Consider the following 21,556-nt stretch of genomic DNA (forward strand, 5'->3'; position numbering starts at 1 on the left):
CACAGGGGGAAGTGAATAATGTTGATCATCTCCTTACAATGCACTGTTCTGCTAAGAAACCCTGGGACCTGGCACGTGAATGATGTTTGACAGAGGGGACGCAGGATGTGCCCAAACAAGTGGGATCCACAGAGGCCCCCCCCCCACGGTAGATCAGACTTGTCTCTGACCTGTCGAGGCATGGACACAGGACCCCCTGAGCGCGTCCTGTGGTGTCTGGCACCAAGGCGTAAATCCTTTGATAACTGTGGGCTGCAAGGTAAGGCCTCAGTGGATTGGACTTCTCCGGCACGTCTCATGAATGTTACATTGGATTGGGATCTGGGGAATTTGGAGGCTAGGTTGATGCTTTGAACTCTTTTTCATGTTCCTCAGTTTTTGTGGTGTGTTGCTGGCAACAGACTTAAAGGTATCACTATGAAATAAATGCTGGTCACAAAATGTAATGAATATGGAATAATAAATCCATCAGTGGTTAGACTGATTTCCTATAAACCTCGCTATCACTATATCTGCCACCGGGCACGTAGTCAACTGCGAAAAGGAAGATTAATCCATTTCTATTATAAACTAAGTGATTGAATTAAATCACTTTCTGTCCTTTGTTGTTGGGTTACTTTGAGGAAAAGGAAAGAAAAAGATCCAGTTATCTTTGCAATAGCAGCACCAATAATTATACAAATTGGAAACTACAGGGGGGAAAAGTTGTCTGTTGCCACTTTAACTGTATATAGTTTCTCCGTTTAAACCACCACGCTGTTTCATTATATAAAATTTTAATGTACTGTAATGTAATGTGTTTTAATGTACCTTAGTGAAGAAAATACAAATAAATTGATGTTCCTTTTGGCATTTGATATTCAATCAGTTAGAAAATAATCATTTTATGATTTTTTAAAGATTTTTATTTTTTTAAAGATGCATACAAATGATTTTTTCTCTTTGACTTCACATCCACAGTTTCATTGTATTGCTGCATTTCGACTGCTCGTTCACTGAAAGCACACCATGCTGCTGCCATGTTGGTGTTATCTCTCTTTGGGTTTTTTTCAGGTCGACCATATTTTGGATCCGGTCAAACTATGGGGTTCAACAAGGTCTTCACAGATCAAATTCAGAGGGTCCAACATTTTGGACACATACAGACCTCTACTGATGAGTTCTGATGAACTCTTACCCAGACCTATTCTACCATGTGTCAGCCATGCTGAAGAGTCCTTTCTTTTTCAGGACACGGGTACCAAAATGATAAAGAAGCTAAAGCAACAAGAACAACAACTCATTCCTAATGATCAATAAAATAAAAATGATATATGAAGGATCAGCTGTTCTCCTAATGACAAAACACAGGTAAGATGAAACTCAACCAATGCACATGTGAAAAGTCTTGACATATCAGCAACCCACCTTTTCAGGAAGCTGTGAAGGGTTAACAGAGTTAAGACTACACATCTAACAGAAAATGAGGTCTAGTTTCTCACCTAAAGAGGTCATCTCCTACAGCTTCATCCCTCTTGCTCTGACGCTCCGCCTGAAACGAACACAGGCTCAAATCATGAATGCGAGGCTCAGACACTTCACAGACAGATAAGAGAGACAGAGTGAAAAGTAAGTACCTCCACCGCATCTTTCAGCCATTCATCCAGATCAGAGTTCTTGCCCCTGTTGTGAACCAGCAGAGCCGACCCTCCTATGACGACTGAGCCTCTTGCACCTGGAACGGAGAGCTGTCACATGCACACAAGCAAATGTGATGAAAATACAAAAATAATTATCTTTAATTAGAGCATACATGATCATCTGTTAAAGGCATGGCCCAGGGTTTTTGAAGTGGGGTTATATGAGGGACTTATCCATAGTCAGTGTATTACCCATAGTACATGGCAGTCAACGCAACCCATTTGGAGAGGCGGCAGGAGTGCCGGTGTAGGAAGCTGATGTACTGCCGTGGATGGGGGCAGCAGCAGTGTTTGCTATATTTAGAATATTTTCACAGCTTTGTCTTGCTGACAAACAGCTCTTTCTGACGGGGGACAGAAGCTTTTATATTGCCGTCTCGAAAACTGCCAGACTCCTTTGACGAAAACAGTAATTTACCTCACAGAAGGAAAGAGCGTCTGGTCTGCAGCTGCCTCGATCAGTTAGTTTCTTCGTGTTATTGTGTGAGTTCTGTGACTACGACAAACCGAAACAAGAAAATCACACAAGAACGCAAACAAACTAACTGATCAAGGCAGTGGTTGACCAGCAACTTGCATGTTCTTCATGGTAAAATTACTGTTTTCTCAAACAAGTCTGATGTCTCTGAAGAGAGCACAGATGGATGTAACAGCTGCAGTTTCTAGTCGGAAAGGGCTGTCTGGCACTAAGGTAAAGAGGTGAGAATATTCTAAACATAGCATACACTTAAAGTGATATTGACTTTTTCTTTTTAGGTGTCATAAATGTGTTTTTGCAGCTGCTGCCCTCCTCCACAGCAGTATATCGCTTAGCTTCCTACACCAGGACTCCTGAAATTTCTACTCTTTTCTACATAATACCTTGACTCTGTTCCTCATACAACCTCACCCAAACTAAACTTTTAAACTAACTCAAATTTAGACATAATGGAACATTTATAAGAACTACTTAGTTACTTACTGGTGTGCTTAGAGGTGAAAATACATAATTTAATAGATAAAAATATGCTTTTATCCGTGGTTTTATCGATAAAGTGTAAAAAAAATCCAATTCTCAGCTTTTTAATTTTAATCATCCACTTGAGTCACACAGGCTATGTGGGCGTCCTACAAGGTCAACTTCACAACTCATTAATAATCTGTGAAAGCAACAGTGAGAGTTTTTGAAGCGATCAATCTCGTAGACATCAAATCTATCCATGGATGAATGGATATTTTGCCTTTTTAAATCTCATGGAACTTTTGACTGTTGCAAGTTGCGACTAACAATAGTTGAATAAGCTGTTTCTCTTTAGTGGAGGACAAAATATTTAGACTACATCTTTTAGCATTCAGTGTAAACTGCATCGTAGTCTGACCTTGCGGAAACACTTGAAGTTCTTCCCGTTGCTGATGTTCTGTGTTTTGGCTTTGGGAGCAGCAGTCACAGTGAGAGATCGAAACTCCACTGTCACCAGCTTCTGAGGAAGGTCTTCATCAATATTTGACTCCTGCAAAGAGCACATTGAGAATTAAACTTTTGTCTGGTAGATGGATAATATTCTTTCTAGCACAGATTAATGTTCAAAGAAGATACAATTTATTGATTTAAACCATAATAACATGGTGCTCAGGCAGTTAGTATATTTTGCTCCCTAATAGTGGTTTCTTAAGGCCAATTCCAATAGAAATATTTTAGAATTGAAGAATTTGATAACATGCTTGCTTTTTAAGTAAATTCACAACATAAATAATGATTTTGAGAAGGATCTCTTGAATTTGGTACTCAAAGAACTGTCACAATATGTACTGAGTGAGACAATTTACAGTTAATCTCATTTCTAAATTATCTCAAAAATATCCTCTCTCTCTCTCTCTCTCTCAATATATCTATCTGATACACATACACACAGAAACAATATCTATGGTGAACTTTCAATATTGATACTAATAATGTTTTGAACTTGCATAATCCCTGCAGTATCAGGAGTACAAAAGTATGCTGAGAATAGTAAGTGTGTTTACTGACATTGAAGCATTCAAAGCTTTCTCGAGTTTTAAAACCACTGAAAGCCAGAAAGATTCATTCTTACAAATAAGTAAGACTAAAAAAAGGCATTTAGGTATAGTGAGAAAATTAAGCTTATTCAAAGGGAGAAAGAGAGTCAAAACTGTAACATTATGAGCTTTTTCACAGGATTTACCTGGACCTCCTGCTTGATTTTGACGGGCTTCAGAGGGGTCTTAGTCTCTTCTTTAGGCTGGCAAATATCTACTTCTAGTAGTTCTAAATCCTATAAAAATAGAACAAAGGGGCAATAATAGTGAAACATAATGATCATAAACACGAGATGAAAGTGATTTGTGTGCTCTGGACAGTTTCAGTTTTTAATTTCCTCTCTTGACATTGCTGGATGAGCAAATATCAACAAACTGACCTCGTCATCCTCAAATGGATCGAGGTTTTTACTCCTGCTGGCAGATGACACTTGTGGACGTTTGCTGGACTCACTGTAAGTTGACCCATATTCCAAATCATTCTCCGGCTCTTTCTTGACGGAGACAACGTGCTGTACAGATGTTTTGCTTTGGTTCCTATGGGAAGTCGACTCTTTTTCCAGGCCCACCTGTGACCATTTGTTGGTCACATTTTCTTCTAGTTGGACCCGCTGCCTCTTGCTTGAAGACGATGCTTCCACATTACTTAAACCTTGTTTTATTGGCTGTGCTTTATAATCTGAGGGCTGCTCATCAAAGCAGTCAAAATCCTCAGACATGATGGACTCCAGTTCATCAATCTGAATCTCTGCTTCCATCTCCTTCCTCTTTCTGCTCCGTTGCTCCTCCTGGACAGGGTGGGAGACCCTGTCTGACTTAGCCTCAGACCGTCGCTCAAAAAGATCGACTGCTGAGCCCAGTGGAGTCTGGGATGTTGCTGCAGGGACTCTGTCTGGATGCAAGTTTTTGTCTTTAAACGTGGCTGAGGTGTTCAGTGCCTGTTCGCTGATGGATGATTCAAGCAGAGGCCGTTTTGGCTCAGACATGACAGCAAAGGGGTCGTCGTCCAAAGGCCTTGATGAAAGAAGACAGGTAAGAATGGTGTTTTGGACAAAACAACAAAGTTTCTCCCGAAAACATGTTTTGAATTAAATATGTAATTTTTCTTATAGTTTGTGAGTGCCATATTACATTTTCCCAGCATGCCCACAGCTATTCTACTCTACTGTAGTATCATTGTTCTCTTTTCATTTCACTATGATTTGAGTGTGAGAACACACAGCTGAGTAAATGATCCATTCATCTTGTCCCAGGAAGCTTATATGTATTATTTATGATTCTCTGACATAGCTGTTGTACAGGCAAAAACACCATTGTGGTCAGTGAGTGAGAGGAAACAGGAAACATTTTTTTTCATCTCTCTCTTTTACTTAGAAGCTGCCATATTCATACAGGGAGAAAAATTAATGTGCAGCATTAGTTGCAAAATACATGGATTATTGTCATAAATTAAGATAAACAAGCTCTGCAATAAATGTTTTAAGTAATTAAGTGTGTGGGTGTTTAAAATGTTTTTGTCATCTTGTGAAAATGTATTTATTTTACTTGTGTAAAATGTAATAATTCAACAATGTAGTTTCGGCAATGATGTAACTTAAACTTTCATGTCAATAAAACTTATTTGAATTTGAAATTTGAATCTGGGTCCTGTTTACCGTTTCTTGTTGACTGGTTGAAAGAAATTGGTCAGAGTTGACTGTTTCTGAGGGGAAGCTTGTGGCGAGGCCCTCGGTTTCTGAGGAGACGGCTGCTTCCATGGGAACGTTTTTGGGCCACCATTGGTTGTGCGAAATGGTGGCTGGGACCTCAAACCATTACTGCCTCCACCTGAAGCTGGAAACACATTGAACAGGCATTCAGCTCATAATTAAACATTGTGGGAAGTAAGCTTACTTGTTGAGAGCTAGATTAGATGATTGATACCCCTCTCTAGACTAGACACAGGGGGAACAGCTAGCCTGGCTCTGGCTGCCTACCAGCACCTCTACAACTCACCAATTAACATGTTATATAAAGCAAGTTACTGAATACGTATATTTCATACAATGTTGAATTGTAACAAGCGACTAGACCACACAGAAATATGTCACAATTAAATCTGAAAAATGGAGCCAGACACAATGTAGGCATGCACATATCAAATATACCAGATTGGTAGTGGCACAAATACTGTAACTTAATTTACAGGACAGGTATGAGATCGATGTCAAACAGCACTGGTTTGAATCGGTATCAGGATGAAGAAACAATCAATAATGCAGCTACCTGCCAGTCTGGACGCTGTATTCCTCCTCTCAGAGTCGGTGTTCTCTACAGTGTTGAACGATGACCTCATTGTATCGGCCACGACGCACTGAGCGGCCGTCTTCTGAGCCTCAGGTTTGGGTCCACGAAGCTGACTGGTGGTCTGGTTTTGCTTCTTCTCAGGAGTCTCCCCTACCGCCGTCATCCCTGAGACTTCCCTCAGCTCTGTCCTGATAAATAAGTATGATTATAAATTTAGACAAACAGAAAAATGTCAAGTTTGGAGAGCTTTAGCACATAATGGATGCATGTCTGTGAGCGCTTGTCGGTACCCCTGCGACTGCTCCGTGTTGACAGCGTAAGCTGTGATGTTCTGAGATGCTGCAGGTAGAGCTGTCTCGTTAACCGCCAGACTCTCTGACAGCGAAGCACTCGGTATTCTGGGATTCACTTTGGGTGCCGACTCTAAACCAGAAACAAAGATAAAGACAAATCAAAGAAAAATGTTGACCGAAGAAAAATAAAGATAAAAACAGCAATCGGTGCTTTTCTGTGTGGTCACCCACGTGAGTCTGCTGTTGAACTGGATGGATTGCAGTAATGGTCACATGAAGCATAGATGGCAGCCAAACCAATCTCAGACTCTGTGATTACTCGAAGGCCCTTTCTGTGTCAGGAGGGGAAAGGAGTTTTAAGTGTTCAATTACTGCACTGACAAGTAAACTGCCAAAACAAACTCAAGCTGCTTTTTCTGGAAGAAAACAGGAGTTTGTGCAAACCTTTGAACAATGTTCTGCACGGACTTTGCCCACTCTGCGGTGGAAGAGGGAAGCAAGGCTTGGGAGCTGCCTGTTGTTACATCGATCACACAGCTCTGTGGAGACTCCAGCAGGTCCCGGGGCAGAGAGCCCTCCTCCAGCAGCTGACTCCTGCCACCTCCAAAACCCACTGCTGCACTCAGACGCTTCAGCTGCGAGCAACACAGAAGAGCAGCAATTACGCAACCATGACTGTTTATCTGTGCAGCAGGTCCAGTTGAAGCTGAGGACATACATGTTTTATTTGCTGTAAAAGCATTTGTTTCAGATGACATTCTGTTCTAGTGTTTAGTAAAAACACACCAGTAAAATTCTGAAATTGTTAGTCAATTAATCACTCAGTCGATCGATTGCTTGGTTGGTTATTGTTAATAATAAATAGATTTTTTCTAAGTGATCAGATTATGTAAAAATATAACAAACAAAACTGGTGCCCTGTAAAATGTAATGGACATTATTGTCTAGAGCAGAGACAGCAAGTCAGATACATTTAGAGCTGATTAATAAATCAATTTCTACTTTTTCATAAACTAAATGATTCATTCAGAAAATATCTCATCTAAAGGGAAAACAATCATTAGTTTTCAGCTCTTGTGAAAACCAGGAAGAGAGCAGTGAGTCTCCCTGAGGATGTCCAGACTGCTGACTGCCTGGCAACCGATGCTCACCTGACAAACACGAAGCTGGAAGATCATATTACTCCTCACAAAGAAAACAAGCACTAAAACCTAAAGGCCTGGATGGGAGGGGCAAGACATACCTCTTAGATATATCAGTTATAGTGGACTATAACTATAGTATCTCCCCATCAGATGACTGATTTCAGACCCCTCTAAATACAATACATGGACCAGAACAGTTTTGGGACCTTCATCAGATGGTCAAAATCTTTTACACTACAAATAGTTGTATTACTTCAACTTAATTATTTTCTTAGAATATTTTGTAATTCATTGTGCCTGTATTTTCAATATGCTATTGTACATTGGAGTGGATTATTGCTGTTACTGTGATGTTTTTTTTTTATGCTGTATTTATTTGATACTTGAATATAATGTGTACAAACGTTTAAAGCTCTTACAATTAATCAATCAGTAGTTAATTACTAGTCAATTATTAAATTATATCGCCACCGATTTGGAAAAAAAACCTGAATTGATTTGTGTAATCTTTTAAGAATAGAAAAAAAATCTATTTTTCCAGCTTCTTTAGTGTTAATATTTTCTGATTTCTTTACTCCTCTATGACAGCAAACTGAATATCTTCATGTTGTGACAACACAACACATCTGAAGATGTCATCTTAAGCTTTTTTCCATCATTTTCTGTCATTTTATAGATAAAACAATTAATCAATTCATGGAGAAAGTGAGAGATTAATTGACAATGAAAATAATCATCATTGGCAGAGCTTTTACACATGCTATTGTACCGTGATCTGGACCAATTATTCTAATTATTTCATCATTTTGTTTGTTTACATATGTATTTATTTTTGGAGGGGATATTTATGTTGTAATTGTATGTAATGTAAATACTTTGTTGATGAAAACTTAATTAAGAAAGGGCAACTAAACAGCTCAAACCAAGTTTCTCTGACTCTGATGTGTTATCCTTGACTGACTAGCGACAATATTTACAGACCAATCAACTCATCACCTGACGTCCGACTTTTTGCTGACTAGGTTGTTTGCAGACCATCTAAACGATATCATGTTATCACACACTCATAGGTAGACGTACCTGTTTGGCACCAAGGAATACGAAGGTCTTTCCAGAGAAAAGCTGTTTACGAGCTGGAATCGCTCCAACGTTAACATCCTTTTTACTCAAGCTGGGCTCATCAATCTCAGGGACGAAACTTAAAAACAATGAACAACACAGATGGGGTGATGTTTGATCAGCTCAGCCTCAGCGTGAATGTACAAACATAAAGACAGACTATACGGTACCTCTCAGCTTTAGGAGGAGCTAACTTCTGCCGAGCGGCTTTGCTGAGCTCTGAGAAGAACTCTGGCTTCACGATGGGACGACAGCACAGCAGAGCACAAATTGTCTAATTAGGCAAAACAGAAAGCACATCATCACATCATCAGGTGCAAACATATCACAAGTGCTGACAAAGATATTAAGTCTGGTCCTGACCTTGATGGTGACTTTAACAGTGGGCATGACCAGGTGGGTGCACTCCTGAGTCCAGCTGTTAACCAGCTTTCCACCCAAAGCTGACAGAGCCTGAGTGAGCGAGGCCTTGCCATCGTTGTCCAAACATGACGAACAAACCACTGGCTTCTGATGGTCCACGCTGAGATAAAGCAATGAAGCATGTTGCAATAAATGTAATTCGCGCAAACTTTAAGTTACATTAAGCATTCTCTGAGTTTGGGGTGAAATTAAACTGGTTAAGTACAATTAAAGTGTAAAACAAAGTCATGGTTCAGTAATATGAAGCACAACTAATCAGGTCTTTTTTCAGTTACTTACCTGAATTTGCTATCAAAAACCCCAAATGTGACTTTGTCCCCTGACTTCAGGTTCACTGTTGTGTTCTCTTTCAAGCGCTGGCTGTTGACGGACGTACCGTACTTGGAGGTGTCTTTCAGAGTCAGTGTCTAGAAACAAATTTAATAAACAGAACTCATGAAACCGTCAAACAAACCATTGTACATTATTCTGTTCAATTATTCACGGCATAATGAGAGACCCAAACTTTAAATTTAAGGTCTTAGATCGAGGTGTATTCCTAAACTCAGAAAATTGATCAAACTATAAATGTAGGAACAAATTGGGACTTGTTCCTAACCTTGTATACATGCAAAAATGCAGATTTTCAAGCATGAACAGATATTAGCTACAGAGATATAGAGAATTACTTTTAGACACTCTCAAAGTAAAGTAGGGTTAGGCATGAATTGATTCCAAAAAAGTAATCCCTGATAAATATCAACTATAAGGGTTTGGTGATATTTTAAATATGCACTGCATTACAATATCACTGTTATAATGTTTCACCACCGCAACTGTATTGCTGGTCTCCTGTAAGTCTCTTAAGGTAAACCTGTATGTGCCTGACAAAATAAATAACATCTAACTATCCACAAGAGATATTAAAATATCTGAGAAGTCCATTATGTACAACTGGACTGACAACAATTGAGTATTTTGTGTCAGGTTTAGTTATGTTGGACTGGTGCAACAGCACCATCTTCTGTTCAGAAGTGTCATCATACAGGCAAATTCTCCAAATGACATTACTCGTCTTGGCACGTCATTAGGAGGGTAAAGTGATATGTTCAAATATATTTACTGTACATACTGTGTGCACTGTAACTCTTGTGTGAGAAAACTAAGACTTGCATGGTAACAGAAAGTGATAACAATTCTGTTTTCACCATTTCCTCTTACTAGGTCATTGTTGATTATCAGTATTTATTTCAAAGCCTTCACATCATCAGGATGTGGTCCTGTTCAAACACAGGAGGTGAAGAGTTATTGCTTGATGTGTTGATGGATGATGGATGGTTGGCTTGTTAAGTTTGTCTTTAGTCATGAGCCTTTACACATGCGCGCACACACACACACCTTGAGCAAATTTTATGGATGTTTTGTGTTTGTGTTTACCTAACTCCACTGTACCCAAGCTTCTACTTTCAAGCCTAAAAGAGGTCAGTGTCTGGAAGCATTTCTCTGAAATCTCAGAACCAAGTGGAGACAGACCCGCCCTTGGGGATCCTTTGTGGAAACAGTGTCACAGCTCTTGACAATCGGATTTGGTTATCTTTTTTAACATTAATGTACTATCTTGCATAAAGGTTGAACTTCAGCTCACAACGTGGTTGGTAGAAGTTTCTCTTTGCATCTTGACATAAAGTCCAGCTACAGTGACATGTGGTCTTCTGTATGTTCATATTTATTCATTTAACTGTTCAATAACATGTGGAATGACACAATATAAATACTACTGGTTGTTGAGCTTCACATAATCATGAAAATACAGTAGCTCTTACATGTAAGATACTATTCACATGATGGGATCAATTATTTGTTTCTGATGAACACATTAATTGAATTAAATAGCGAACTATGTGCTGTATGATAACTCTTCCTCTCACCTGGTCGGTAGCAGTGAAATGAGCGTGAGCCCTGCTGATGGACTGGTCATTGGGAAGGAGGATATCACAGTTCTTGCGCCCCACCACGTAGTCTTTACTGGAGAGCAGATAGTGGGTCTCACCTGTGTGTGACAGGAGGACATGTAAATTCACGAACACACAACCAAACTGTGGTTTTACAAATGTATCGACTAAAATGACAACATTAAAATTAATAATTCTTAAATTAAGTTTATGTGACTGTTTTTTTTTTTTTTATGTATGCCAAATCAGATCCTCTTTCCATAAGTCTATTTCACATTAGACCTGACCAATATATCAAACTACTGAGTGTGATATTTATTAAGTTCACACATTTAATCTAAATCAGGAATGAATGAACAAACACATTATTTTGTGGCAGCTTGGTTAGTGTTTGTTATTAAAGCATCAAAGCCCAATTGGCTCCCAATGGTCTGGAGCTCTACAGGTCCAAGTTTAAACCCCTTATGTTCAGGAAAAGAAAATATAAACACTGAAAGACAACATTCAATTTATAAATAACTGTTGCAGAGATGCAGACATTGTGGTAATTTTAAGTTGGGTGACTTGCAGTGTGAAAGCAATGTATCCAATTGTATTTTATATTTTGGGGAATAAGAAAACAATAAAGCATTACTGCTGGTTTCAGCTTGATTAAACAAGATAAAAGAAACTTCTCATATTCTAAGAGTAGCAGTGCTCTAACAGTAGGAGTGCAAACCAATGATTAGGTTCATCGTCCATTAACTATTTGATAATGAAAGGTGTCCAAAGTCCAAGGTGACACCTTCAAATGTCCACAAGCCAAATGTATCCAGTTTACAGCTGTAGAGGAAGAGAAACATTCACTTCCGCACACTGGAGATGCCGGAAATGGAGAATTTAAGACTCTTTTTTTTTTTTTTTTTAAATTACAGATTATCCCAATAGTTGTCAATTCATTTTGTGTGGACATATAAAACTAACTCTATGGATTAAAACTGAGCAAACATCATATCACTGCGACTGACTGATAATTCATGAAGATAACATGTCCTGCACTTAAGTTTCGATTGTATACTTGCATTTATCTAACTGAATACGCAATACAATGTGGAGATACTAAATATGAAAGTAACTAGTGTTCCCTGTGAAGGGAAAGCAAATATAAATGTACTATTTTTGCAACAATCCATCATCCACTGGCATGTTTAGGAAACATTCAGCTGTTCATGTGTCTTTGCTATAACAACGAAAACACATCCACAGCTTGTACATGAACTAAATGAAACTAATGACAAAAGTTCATCAGACATTAAGTCTTCACCCAAAAACACATTAGTAATGTTAATTGACATTTCGTCAACAAAGCCATAAACCCTTCATATATACAGTCTAAACCAAATCTTGGCAAACAGCTCATCTAACTGGATCAAGGCGTCAACTTTAACTCGCTAGCTGTGTTTTAAGCTAGCATCAAAATGTCAACAGCGAAGAAGTTACCTCCAGGCTGCAGCGGTGTCAGTATCCACATTTTATTGCTTTGTGTTGCCTTTTCAGTAATTAAAAGTATCAACGAATCAGGGGAAACGCAACATTTTGCAGCTACAAGTGCATTTAAAGCAAATCAACAGTGAGGACACTCACAACGCGCCACTCTATGACGTCAAAACCATGCGACACTGCTTTCTTTTCAAAATAAAAGTCACGGTAAAGTGAGGTTTATTTTGGTGGAAATACTTATACTGTATCTCACAATGATAAGTATATAAATACTCTCGTGCACTTGCACGAGAGTATTTATATTCTGCGGTACTGTTACAGTTAGTAAACTACTGATGTTCTTACCCATAGATGCATCATAAAACATCCAGTTCAGACATCCAGTTCATTTGCACTATGTAGTTTTGGGGAAGACATTCATTGAATTATTTTTTATGCGTGAGTAAACAAACCCTCTTTGTTTTCATGACTGAATAAACAAACTGACCTTGAAGGACAACACAATTTCATACCGTTTTACTTTGTATATATGTGGTGGATCCTGCCACCTTTCTAGCCTCAAACAGTGTTCTGGGGACCTTATTCTAATAATGATAATAATAATGATTTTAACAAGGCACTTTTTAAGTAGAACAACAGAACAAAAACATGAATAGTATTTATGATGGCGATGGAGATCTGGCGATATTATTTCACATATTACTCAACTGAAGAGCAAGCAAGCCTTAGAAATCAAAATATAATAAGACTACTACATACCGGATAACATATTCAACAAAACCAGAAATAACACATACATTTTTATTTAATCTTAAAACATCGACCAGAAACAATCCAGACATTCAGACAGAGTCCTCAACAGCACACACTGACAGCACAACTTTAAACTGTGAAATCGTACATATAAACAGAACGGACAGATAATTCCTCTGCTACTTGGAGATTTAGTTATAAAATTCACTACAGCTTAGTCTCTCATGATAGAATAAACCTGGTGTCTGAATCACAAATTTAACATCACATATTGTTATATTGCTATAATTTCATTAACTGCTAAACTCAAAATAAAGGATCATTGTCAGAAATCCACGGCTGGCCTGCAGCTGGTCTGAGACGACCTCGTCCCCAGAGGCAGGGTAGTTTATGATTGACTCTCATCACCGCGACACTCGTGCAGGAGTCTGGTTTACGGATGATCTCGCACCAGTCCGGATAGTCCACAGGTTTAGATTCTCTGTGGGAAAGACCAGAGTAAGAGTAAGTGTAATACATCCGCATAAGTTTAGTTTTTTTTTTTTTTGGTTGGGAATTTGATTTTACAACAAACTCACTGATCACAGCACCCGACTCCAAAAGGCTCCATGCAGACACACTGGTAACAGTCACTGGTTATCCAGCTCTCTCCTATCCCGTACATCTGCCCCTTGTGTTCACAGCTCCCTGGAAATACAAAAAAGTACTTATTGTGGCATACACAGCAGTTGACAAAGCACTCAAGACAAGTAAAATTCCTGCACTGTACAGAATTATCCTTATAATTCAACGTATATGCTACAAATGTGTACATGTTATATTATATTTTCACTGTTACTGATGCATAAAGCAGCATTTAAATGTAAATGTTGCAGCAGGTCTGATGTATTTATTTACTTTACATAGCATGATTTATAACTGGAAGATATATACAATATGTATATATTGTTGTTGTGATTTTAGACTATATATCATCTTAAATTTGTGGATATCGTGACTTTATCATATGACACAAGTGTTAGTCATTTTACAGGCTGCATTACAGTAAAGGGATAACGTTTTCTGAACGGCTCTACTCATTAGATATTCAAATTACAGAAGATTGATTATTGTTAATTTTTTATGAAAGTATTGATTGTCATCCAAACAATATTCCTGCAGTGTTGACATTGAGGTGTTTATCGTATAGGTGTCAAACTACATAAACTGTTCACATGTTATGGATGAAAAATGTGACTTACTGAAGTAACTGTAACTGTCAAATAAATGTAGTGAGGTAAAATGTATTTCAAAGTATTTCGTAAGTACTTCAAAAATGGCGTTAAATTATGTTGTAGCACTGGAAATGTGATGGGACCGGTGATTTGCTCTCACACAAATCCTTTATACACACACTGTACCTTTCGTGTTGAAGAAGCACTCTCCACTGTTATACACAGACAAACATGGCACACTGGAGTTCAGCAACAACAGTAAAGCTAAAAGCACTCCTCCTGCTGTGTTTGCCATTTCTGAAACAAAAAAAAAGAAACAGTGCACATATTTAAAAACTGCCACCAAAAACAAGATAAGCACATGAGATAAAAATCAAAATCTTACCCTTTTTCTACTGTGTAATGTAAAAACCTTCGCTTGCTGCTCCTCTTTCGTTCACACACTCTCTTGCTGTTCCTCTATTCCCTCTTTTCACCTGTCCGCTCCGTGTCTCCTCCTGAACTGATGCTCCCTGGTATTTATACTGACTCAACTCAGCGCTCATTTCTATGTCTTTCTTCGTTGCTGTTTGTCCTCCCCCCTACGTGCCCCCATTCATTAAATACCATTCTATATATGCACACACACATTATGCAGACACACAAACACACACACGCAGAAGTATTATTACTACAACGGTTGTCATTTGCTTTCTTTTCACTGCTTCACAGTAATGGCCCCTGAGTATACAGTGTGCACTCTTTCAGATAACATTTGTCTCAGGGGCTGCTGTTTGACCCTATCAGCAGATCTCACTGGTGACAACATCCATAAGACAAGCAGCCAGTGGCTTATTGTCCTTTACAGGAGCTGCATGTGAGTGAACCCTTGACCCCACGCTAAACATCCACACACATATACTTATTTTCATTATTCAGTATTTGTTTTTCTTATATCTACTGACACAGTTAATGAAAAGAATTTCACTAGGCCACTTTTTTTTGTTAAAATCTCATAGTATTTGTGACAACAGTGGTGGAAGAACAGTCCACAGCTTTACACACTTCAGTGGGAGTCTAAACCTCTACAATTTATGTTATTTAATGTTTTCATTACCAACAAATATGTGTAAGAGGATTTACAACTTGAATTATATATTGTCCCACAAACATTTCCATAAATGATATTGTTATTTTGATACCATTTTATGCCAATGATATAATGATATTATGTAGGTGCATACTAATGCAAATGTACCATTTAAAAAAAGCAAAGACCATTAAATTATTTTAATTCATTTAACTTGAACGTGAAGTCTTTTGAATTATATTGGAAAGAATTTTAGCGTTTCAGGAGCCTATTTAGACGTTAACTGCTGGTGCTACACCCAAATCTTAAAATGGTAGAGAAATCCCTGTTTATTGTTACTGTTATTCTGGCATCATGTTGGATAAAATGTTTCACACATTGTTGTAGAAAACCCAACAAAAACAACCCAAGGGGCAATATCTAGGCCAGCAAAAGTAACTGAGGCCATATACATAAGGCGATAAGATAAGAAATGGCCATAACCTAAATATCCTGACCGGTTGCAGCCTTTTTTAGATACTTGCAATCTACTAGGTATTCCTGCATGATATCATGTTTTTTTTAATGTCCCTCTGAAATTTATTGAATTATTGGAGCATCAAATGGCAATGATAAAGTACACGGATAACAAAATGTACTTATTTTCCGGCATTGTTATATTGTATCTGAGAAGAGCTCCAGAGGAATGTTTGTGGTAATTTTTTTTCTCATACAACAGTATAATCAAATTCAATGATGCACATCAGTTGCTTATTTCCATGTCATATAATTTCGTTAATGAGTCATCAAGCAGTTTACATGATTGTGAACATGGTTTTACATGATCCACTGAACCTTAATTCAATTTTCCTATTAAAGGCCTCTTTACGTCACTGCGCCTTTTTTTGTTGTTATTTTGGTGCTGGAGGATGGGTTTCATTGTTTTTTCTTCTCTGCGCTGGGGGTTGTTTGAATAAACCATCCTGAGACCTCTGATAACACGCACGCACACAAACGCCCAGATTTGTTTGACACTTTAAAGGAGATTTCGTTGCCCGGGGGGCTCACTCTCCTGCTGAACACACATTCCACTCTAGCTCGCACTGAACTGGATTCTGCGGTGACTCCACTTTTTGTCCAATCAACAGGTTTAAAATGAATACCTGAAATTGGTCCTCAGATGTGAGTGCAGGTCAGAGGTCACACACTGAGCCCAGGCGCCCTCTAGTGCTGCAACATTCACTGTCCTGAATTTTTTCCTCTCTGCGCTGCACTGGTGTGTCAGCAGGTTGTCTCAGACGGTTTCTCTGCACCTCGACCCGTTGATACAGCTTCCTTACTTGTGGTCAGAATCATTTTGGTTTTTCACTTTTGAATCACGAGGGATCTCGAGTTAACTCTTTAGTGGCCTTGTGCTCATGTGACAACGACGTCACACTGATTACGTGCGTGTATGATACCTGATACCTGGCTGTGGTTTACTCTCACACACTGACTCATTTGATCAGAAGGCAAATTATTTACCCACATTTGCGCAACTGTTCTCTGGGCTCCCGCAGGCTTGTGCACATTAGGATGCGACTTATTATGCTTCCTTTGAAAATGGACTCTTACATAATCAGCTGCCCTTTTGAAGAATTCATTGACTGTGAGGGAGGACGTTTAATTAGCCAAAAGTCCAAAAGCATGTTCCCTCTATGTAAAATCAGTTCATCAAAGTATAGAAATAGCATATGGAGCACGTAGCTCGCTGTGTCTGATTTAATAGGACGTGAATCAGAGATGTGGAGACGGTAATGAATCTCTGCGGATGATGTTCACACACCGTCAGGTTTTATTTATGTTCTGCGTGGATGAAATCAAAGCTGATGAGAAATGTAAAGGAACAGTTCACCCACAAATGAAAATCCAGTCACTGTCTTCTCTTCTTTCCCCAGTTGTTTATGAACGTTCTAAAACAAGTCCCTGGAAATGTTTTGCGGACTACAAAACTTCCACGTTCCTGCTGATAAATAAAAAGGGCTCGGCGAGCCAGTTAAACTGTGAGGGCGCTCAATCTTTCGGCTCTGTGAGAGTGGTGAGAGAATCAGCTCACTGCAGTCAGGTGTGTGTGGCACTGATTGGCTTTGATTAAGCAGGTAACTCATATACCTTGAGTCTCAGGTGCTCTGTGCTGACTCATTATCTCACCTTCAGATGTAGTGAGAGGTTCCCCCTGTGGCTTCTCAAGTTGTCGGTTTATCTATAAACACCAACTCAGAACTTTGTGTGTATTTCATGTCAACTGCCCATTTCCCTTTTCAGCTTGGGGTGCTGGAGAGTTTGTTGTGACTCCAGCATTTTGGGTTATCAAAGGTCTCCTGGGCAGCCTTTGCCTTTCGTTTCATGTTGTCTGGGTCTCCTGGACAATTTTGGCAGTGGTGGTTTAGTTAATCATTTTAGTGCTCTCTTTTGTTAAGGAAGCCTGTAATGACTTTATACAGTTTTGTTGTTTTTTGTTGTTCCCCTTTCCAATCTATCGCTATTACGATTTTGTAATTATCCCTCTGGGAAAACTTTGAGACAGCCCTGGATCCGCCTGTCTCCCAACCCCGCCCCATTTCCTGATATCAATGACAGGCTCTGATCTCTTTGTCTGAGAGCTGTTATCAAGTTTGGCTTTGTCGTGATCTCTGATGTCAAAATCCAGTGCCAGTAAAACACCTGTTTGCTTATCGAACAGGATACACTGGCACACGTCCTATTGTAAAACAAAAGATTGCAATATCTCATCTGTCACTGCTGTTGTAAAGATTATTGTATATGGGTGTGTGTATGTGTGTGTTTGTGTGTGTGTGTTTGCAAGAGAGAATGAAAAAAAAAGAAAGTCAACAATGAAACTTGATATTAAGGTTTGATTTTGTTTAACTTTATTCAGTATGTAAAGACATTTTTAATATTGAATCAATTTATTGTTAATGTTTCACTTTTGGGTTCATTTTACCAGTACATTCAACATCCTCATACTAAAAATATATGTTGACACTTGCTTCATAGAAATCAATAAAGAAATTGTAATTAAATTGAGGGAAATCAAGCAAACATTTACAATATTTAGCAATACAAATACAAAGTCTACGTTCTATTTACCTTAGCGTCTGTCTCTTTTGAAGAGACACAGCACAGGTTCAGAAGTCAGTGCCAGACTCTGTAGGAATATGTCTGATATTTAGTTGACAGGATCAAGCACAAGAACAACCGAATATCAAACATATCACACAGCGCCGAGCCAGTCAGAGCCTCGGCAGAGTTGAAAAGCCTGTAACGGACAGGAGAGACAATGCAGTGAGAATATACAAGGGAGTGACAGACTTACTGCAAACATCGTAGGCAGTCTGCTCATTTCAGACTGAATGTAGGCCACAGATGATACAAGAGAATACATGAAAGGTGTATCTGATGATGAGGAAGGACCGGAATGACCCATCCAACACAACAGGGACATGACAAGGCCTAGAGGGAGAGAGCCACTAACACAAGGAATCAGAGATCCTGTTGGCATTTGAGAGCACATACAGTATCAGTGACTCTATTTGCTTCAGGACACACAGGTTTGATGGCAAACAGTCAGAGAGGCAGTACTCACAAAAAGAAACCTCCACACCTCCACTTAAGCCATCAAATGCAAATGTACATGCAAATACAAACACAGAGGAGGATACTCACCAGTTCCCTTTTTTCCACACACAGCGTCCCGTCAGAAAACCTCTCGTTAAAAAGCGATTCAGTGTTTGTGTGTGTGTGTCTGTGTGTGTGTGTGTGTGTGCTCTATGATCTTTGTGCATGAGCGAGTGAGCAACCCCTCAGTGGGCCAGCGTTTATATACAGCACCCTGGGAGTTTGGGGGGGGACCACCTGCACTCACTCTTTCACTCCGGGCCCCATCATGTAATTAGAGGCATATTGATCAGCTGCCGTGGCCTGCAGCTTTTCCTCCCCACATTAGCCTGATCAATAGATGTGATGTTCATCCTGCTGTGAGCTCCCCTCTCACACACACAAAACACGCACACGACCGCACATGTAAAGTCAAATAACTTTCAGTTATTAGTTGGTTATCGCCTGCAGGGAGGACAAGGGTACGACACATGATGGTCATCGCACTAAATCACTAGTCGTATCCTGTCACTAATATTTCCTCCAGTTCAGAATGGATAGTTCAAATGAATACCATTACAGATAAAGATGTATTAAATCAAAGGAAAGAAAACTGGTGTTTCTGGCACAGAGTGGAATAACAAAAACATGCAAAGCTTATTGGACATGAGACGGTCTTTAAACTTGAATTTTCCAGTCCTCCAGGGAAACACTTTGTGTGATAACTTACAACCATAAAACTGACAATTTTCGATGGTAAAGCCTCATGATATTTTTTCGATATTTGTTAGTTTGTTTTTGGCTGCGGCGAAAAGTTACATGTACTCACTTAAGTCCAATCTTTAAAGGTACTAGGATGTTACTTCCCCACTATAACTCCACTACATTTCAAGGTCAAATGTTAATATACTTGCTTTTTTTTTTTTACCCCAAGGTGGTGCGACCCTTACGAAAACGTTACATGTGAACTGCCTATTTTCACATGTGAGAAATGTGTGAATAGTAAATAATTTCAAAGCGTGCTTCATGTGCTTTTCCTCTCCTCACATGGAAACAAAACTCAGTACATGAAATCAAGCGATATTTGCTTCGTCACATGTGAAGCCCACAGTTTCACAGGTGAAATTCACAGTTATTGACCTTTAATCACATGTGCATTACAGTTTCCTAACGTAGAAACAAAACATGGCACATTAAATTTACATCCACTTATCTACATATGTATTCCACATTCACACAAGCTGTTGGCTACTTTTTTTTTACACGTGAACTGAAATTTTAATGTGAAATAAAAACATGCAATTTGAACACAAAAGCACATTCTCAAGAGTGATTGTCCTTTTACCCATTTAGATTAGAATTTCCACATATGGAAACAATTTATTAAAACCTGTTCTTGTTTCGTATGAGTTAGATGGCTGGCCAACAGGGAAAAGTTAAGTTCAACTGAACAGTATCTTCAACCAGAAGGACTAAAAGTTTAAGAATAAATAGATTACTTTCGAACGACGATACCAGTTGTAGACAATTGCCAAATGTTGGTCGAACGGATACTTGGTTTTGTCAGTCAACGTGACCTCTGGCTGTCAGGATGACCTCTGGTTGTAAAGATGACTGGTGATGTTATCATCACTCCATCTGTGATGAGCAGTGTGGGACTGTAACACATGTTGACTTCACATCATCTGTCCGGCCTGACGGTTAATGAAGAGCACAACACTTTCACCTGCAGGTGACTCAGCATTCTTTGCTTTTCGTCAGCAGGAAGTAAACGCAGAATTGTTGCAGGCCTAAAAAAACAACTAAAAAACCATTGAGAGAAAGAGAATTTTTTCCGTATCCAGCACATGATGCAAAGAGACAGTCAGCATTTGTCTTAACAACGTCATCAGTGACAATTGTGACAGTGACTATTTGCTATTTTTAAAACAAAGGTACATTACGCTCTTTACCTCTGTACACACACACACACACAGACACACACACAGATCAGACAGTACATTTCATGAACAGCAGCCCTCAGCAGTTCATGACATCAGTCATACCGACTGTCCCCCCTCTTCTGTCTCTCTATCCTCTCCCGGTATGACGCCGACCTTGTGCGCCTATTGGGGCGGAATGATAGCCCTCTGATTGCCTAATTGAGAGCCTGGGGGGAGTATTTTAATCTCCGACAGATGGAGGGCAGTGTGAGGCAAAGTGAGAGATGACAGAGTAACTGAAAGCAAAAAAAAAAGGAACTATATTAGGATTAAAAAATGTAATCCTGGGATGAGCAACACACGTGTATGATTCAATTGTAAGTCTTTTTGAAGTCCTACGTCCTGTTGTGCTTTCTGACTCACAAATTGATGGTTTGAAGATAAAAACCCTTTGAGATAAATCAGAATGAGCTAAAATGAGACTTTATTCAGCCGACGTATCAGTCAGACTTACTGAATCATCTTGACATTGATTATAATGATAGTCAAAAGAATGGAGGGAGTTGCATCTTATCTTTAAGAGGGTTATAA

The 21,556-nt window shown here is 39.1% G+C and overlaps 2 protein-coding genes across 3 annotated transcripts in view; both read right to left on the reverse strand.

Moving 5' to 3' along the window:
• The window catches only part of nbn (nibrin), a 13,770-nt gene extending 1,209 nt beyond the window's left edge, over positions 1 to 12,561 (reverse strand). Inside the window, exons 1-16 of the mRNA XM_037074116.1 lie at positions 12,393 to 12,561; positions 10,890 to 11,011; positions 9,262 to 9,389; positions 8,923 to 9,082; positions 8,730 to 8,833; positions 8,521 to 8,638; positions 6,740 to 6,930; positions 6,527 to 6,627; positions 6,293 to 6,425; positions 5,982 to 6,190; positions 5,372 to 5,549; positions 4,097 to 4,730; positions 3,863 to 3,952; positions 3,038 to 3,169; positions 1,617 to 1,727; positions 1,482 to 1,531 (exon numbers count right to left, since the gene is read on the reverse strand). Coding sequence (XP_036930011.1) covers positions 1,482 to 1,531; positions 1,617 to 1,727; positions 3,038 to 3,169; positions 3,863 to 3,952; positions 4,097 to 4,730; positions 5,372 to 5,549; positions 5,982 to 6,190; positions 6,293 to 6,425; positions 6,527 to 6,627; positions 6,740 to 6,930; positions 8,521 to 8,638; positions 8,730 to 8,833; positions 8,923 to 9,082; positions 9,262 to 9,389; positions 10,890 to 11,011; positions 12,393 to 12,423 — 2,492 coding nt within the window. The 5' untranslated portion in view covers positions 12,424 to 12,561. The remainder of the gene's footprint in view (positions 1 to 1,481; positions 1,532 to 1,616; positions 1,728 to 3,037; positions 3,170 to 3,862; positions 3,953 to 4,096; positions 4,731 to 5,371; positions 5,550 to 5,981; positions 6,191 to 6,292; positions 6,426 to 6,526; positions 6,628 to 6,739; positions 6,931 to 8,520; positions 8,639 to 8,729; positions 8,834 to 8,922; positions 9,083 to 9,261; positions 9,390 to 10,889; positions 11,012 to 12,392) is intronic.
• Positions 12,562 to 13,234: 673 nt separating this feature from the next.
• Positions 13,235 to 17,439, reverse strand: si:ch1073-70f20.1 (prostate-associated microseminoprotein). 2 transcript variants are annotated; one of them, XM_037075352.1, is made up of 4 exons: positions 17,306 to 17,439; positions 14,546 to 14,656; positions 13,724 to 13,832; positions 13,235 to 13,626 (listed from the first exon to the last, which is right to left on the reverse strand). In XM_037075352.1, the coding sequence occupies exons 2-4, from the start codon at positions 14,652 to 14,654 to the stop codon at positions 13,452 to 13,454; spliced, it is 393 nt and encodes a 130-aa protein (XP_036931247.1). In that variant the 5' UTR covers positions 14,655 to 14,656; positions 17,306 to 17,439; the 3' UTR covers positions 13,235 to 13,451. The 2 variants fall into 2 exon arrangements, with proteins under 2 accessions (XP_036931247.1, XP_036931249.1); XM_037075354.1 differs by lacking the exon at positions 17,306 to 17,439 and adding an exon at positions 16,571 to 16,709.
• Positions 17,440 to 21,556: the final 4,117 nt, after the last annotated feature.

This window comes from Acanthopagrus latus, chromosome 17, assembly GCF_904848185.1.
Source record: "Acanthopagrus latus isolate v.2019 chromosome 17, fAcaLat1.1, whole genome shotgun sequence".
Lineage (NCBI taxonomy): Eukaryota > Metazoa > Chordata > Actinopteri > Spariformes > Sparidae > Acanthopagrus > Acanthopagrus latus.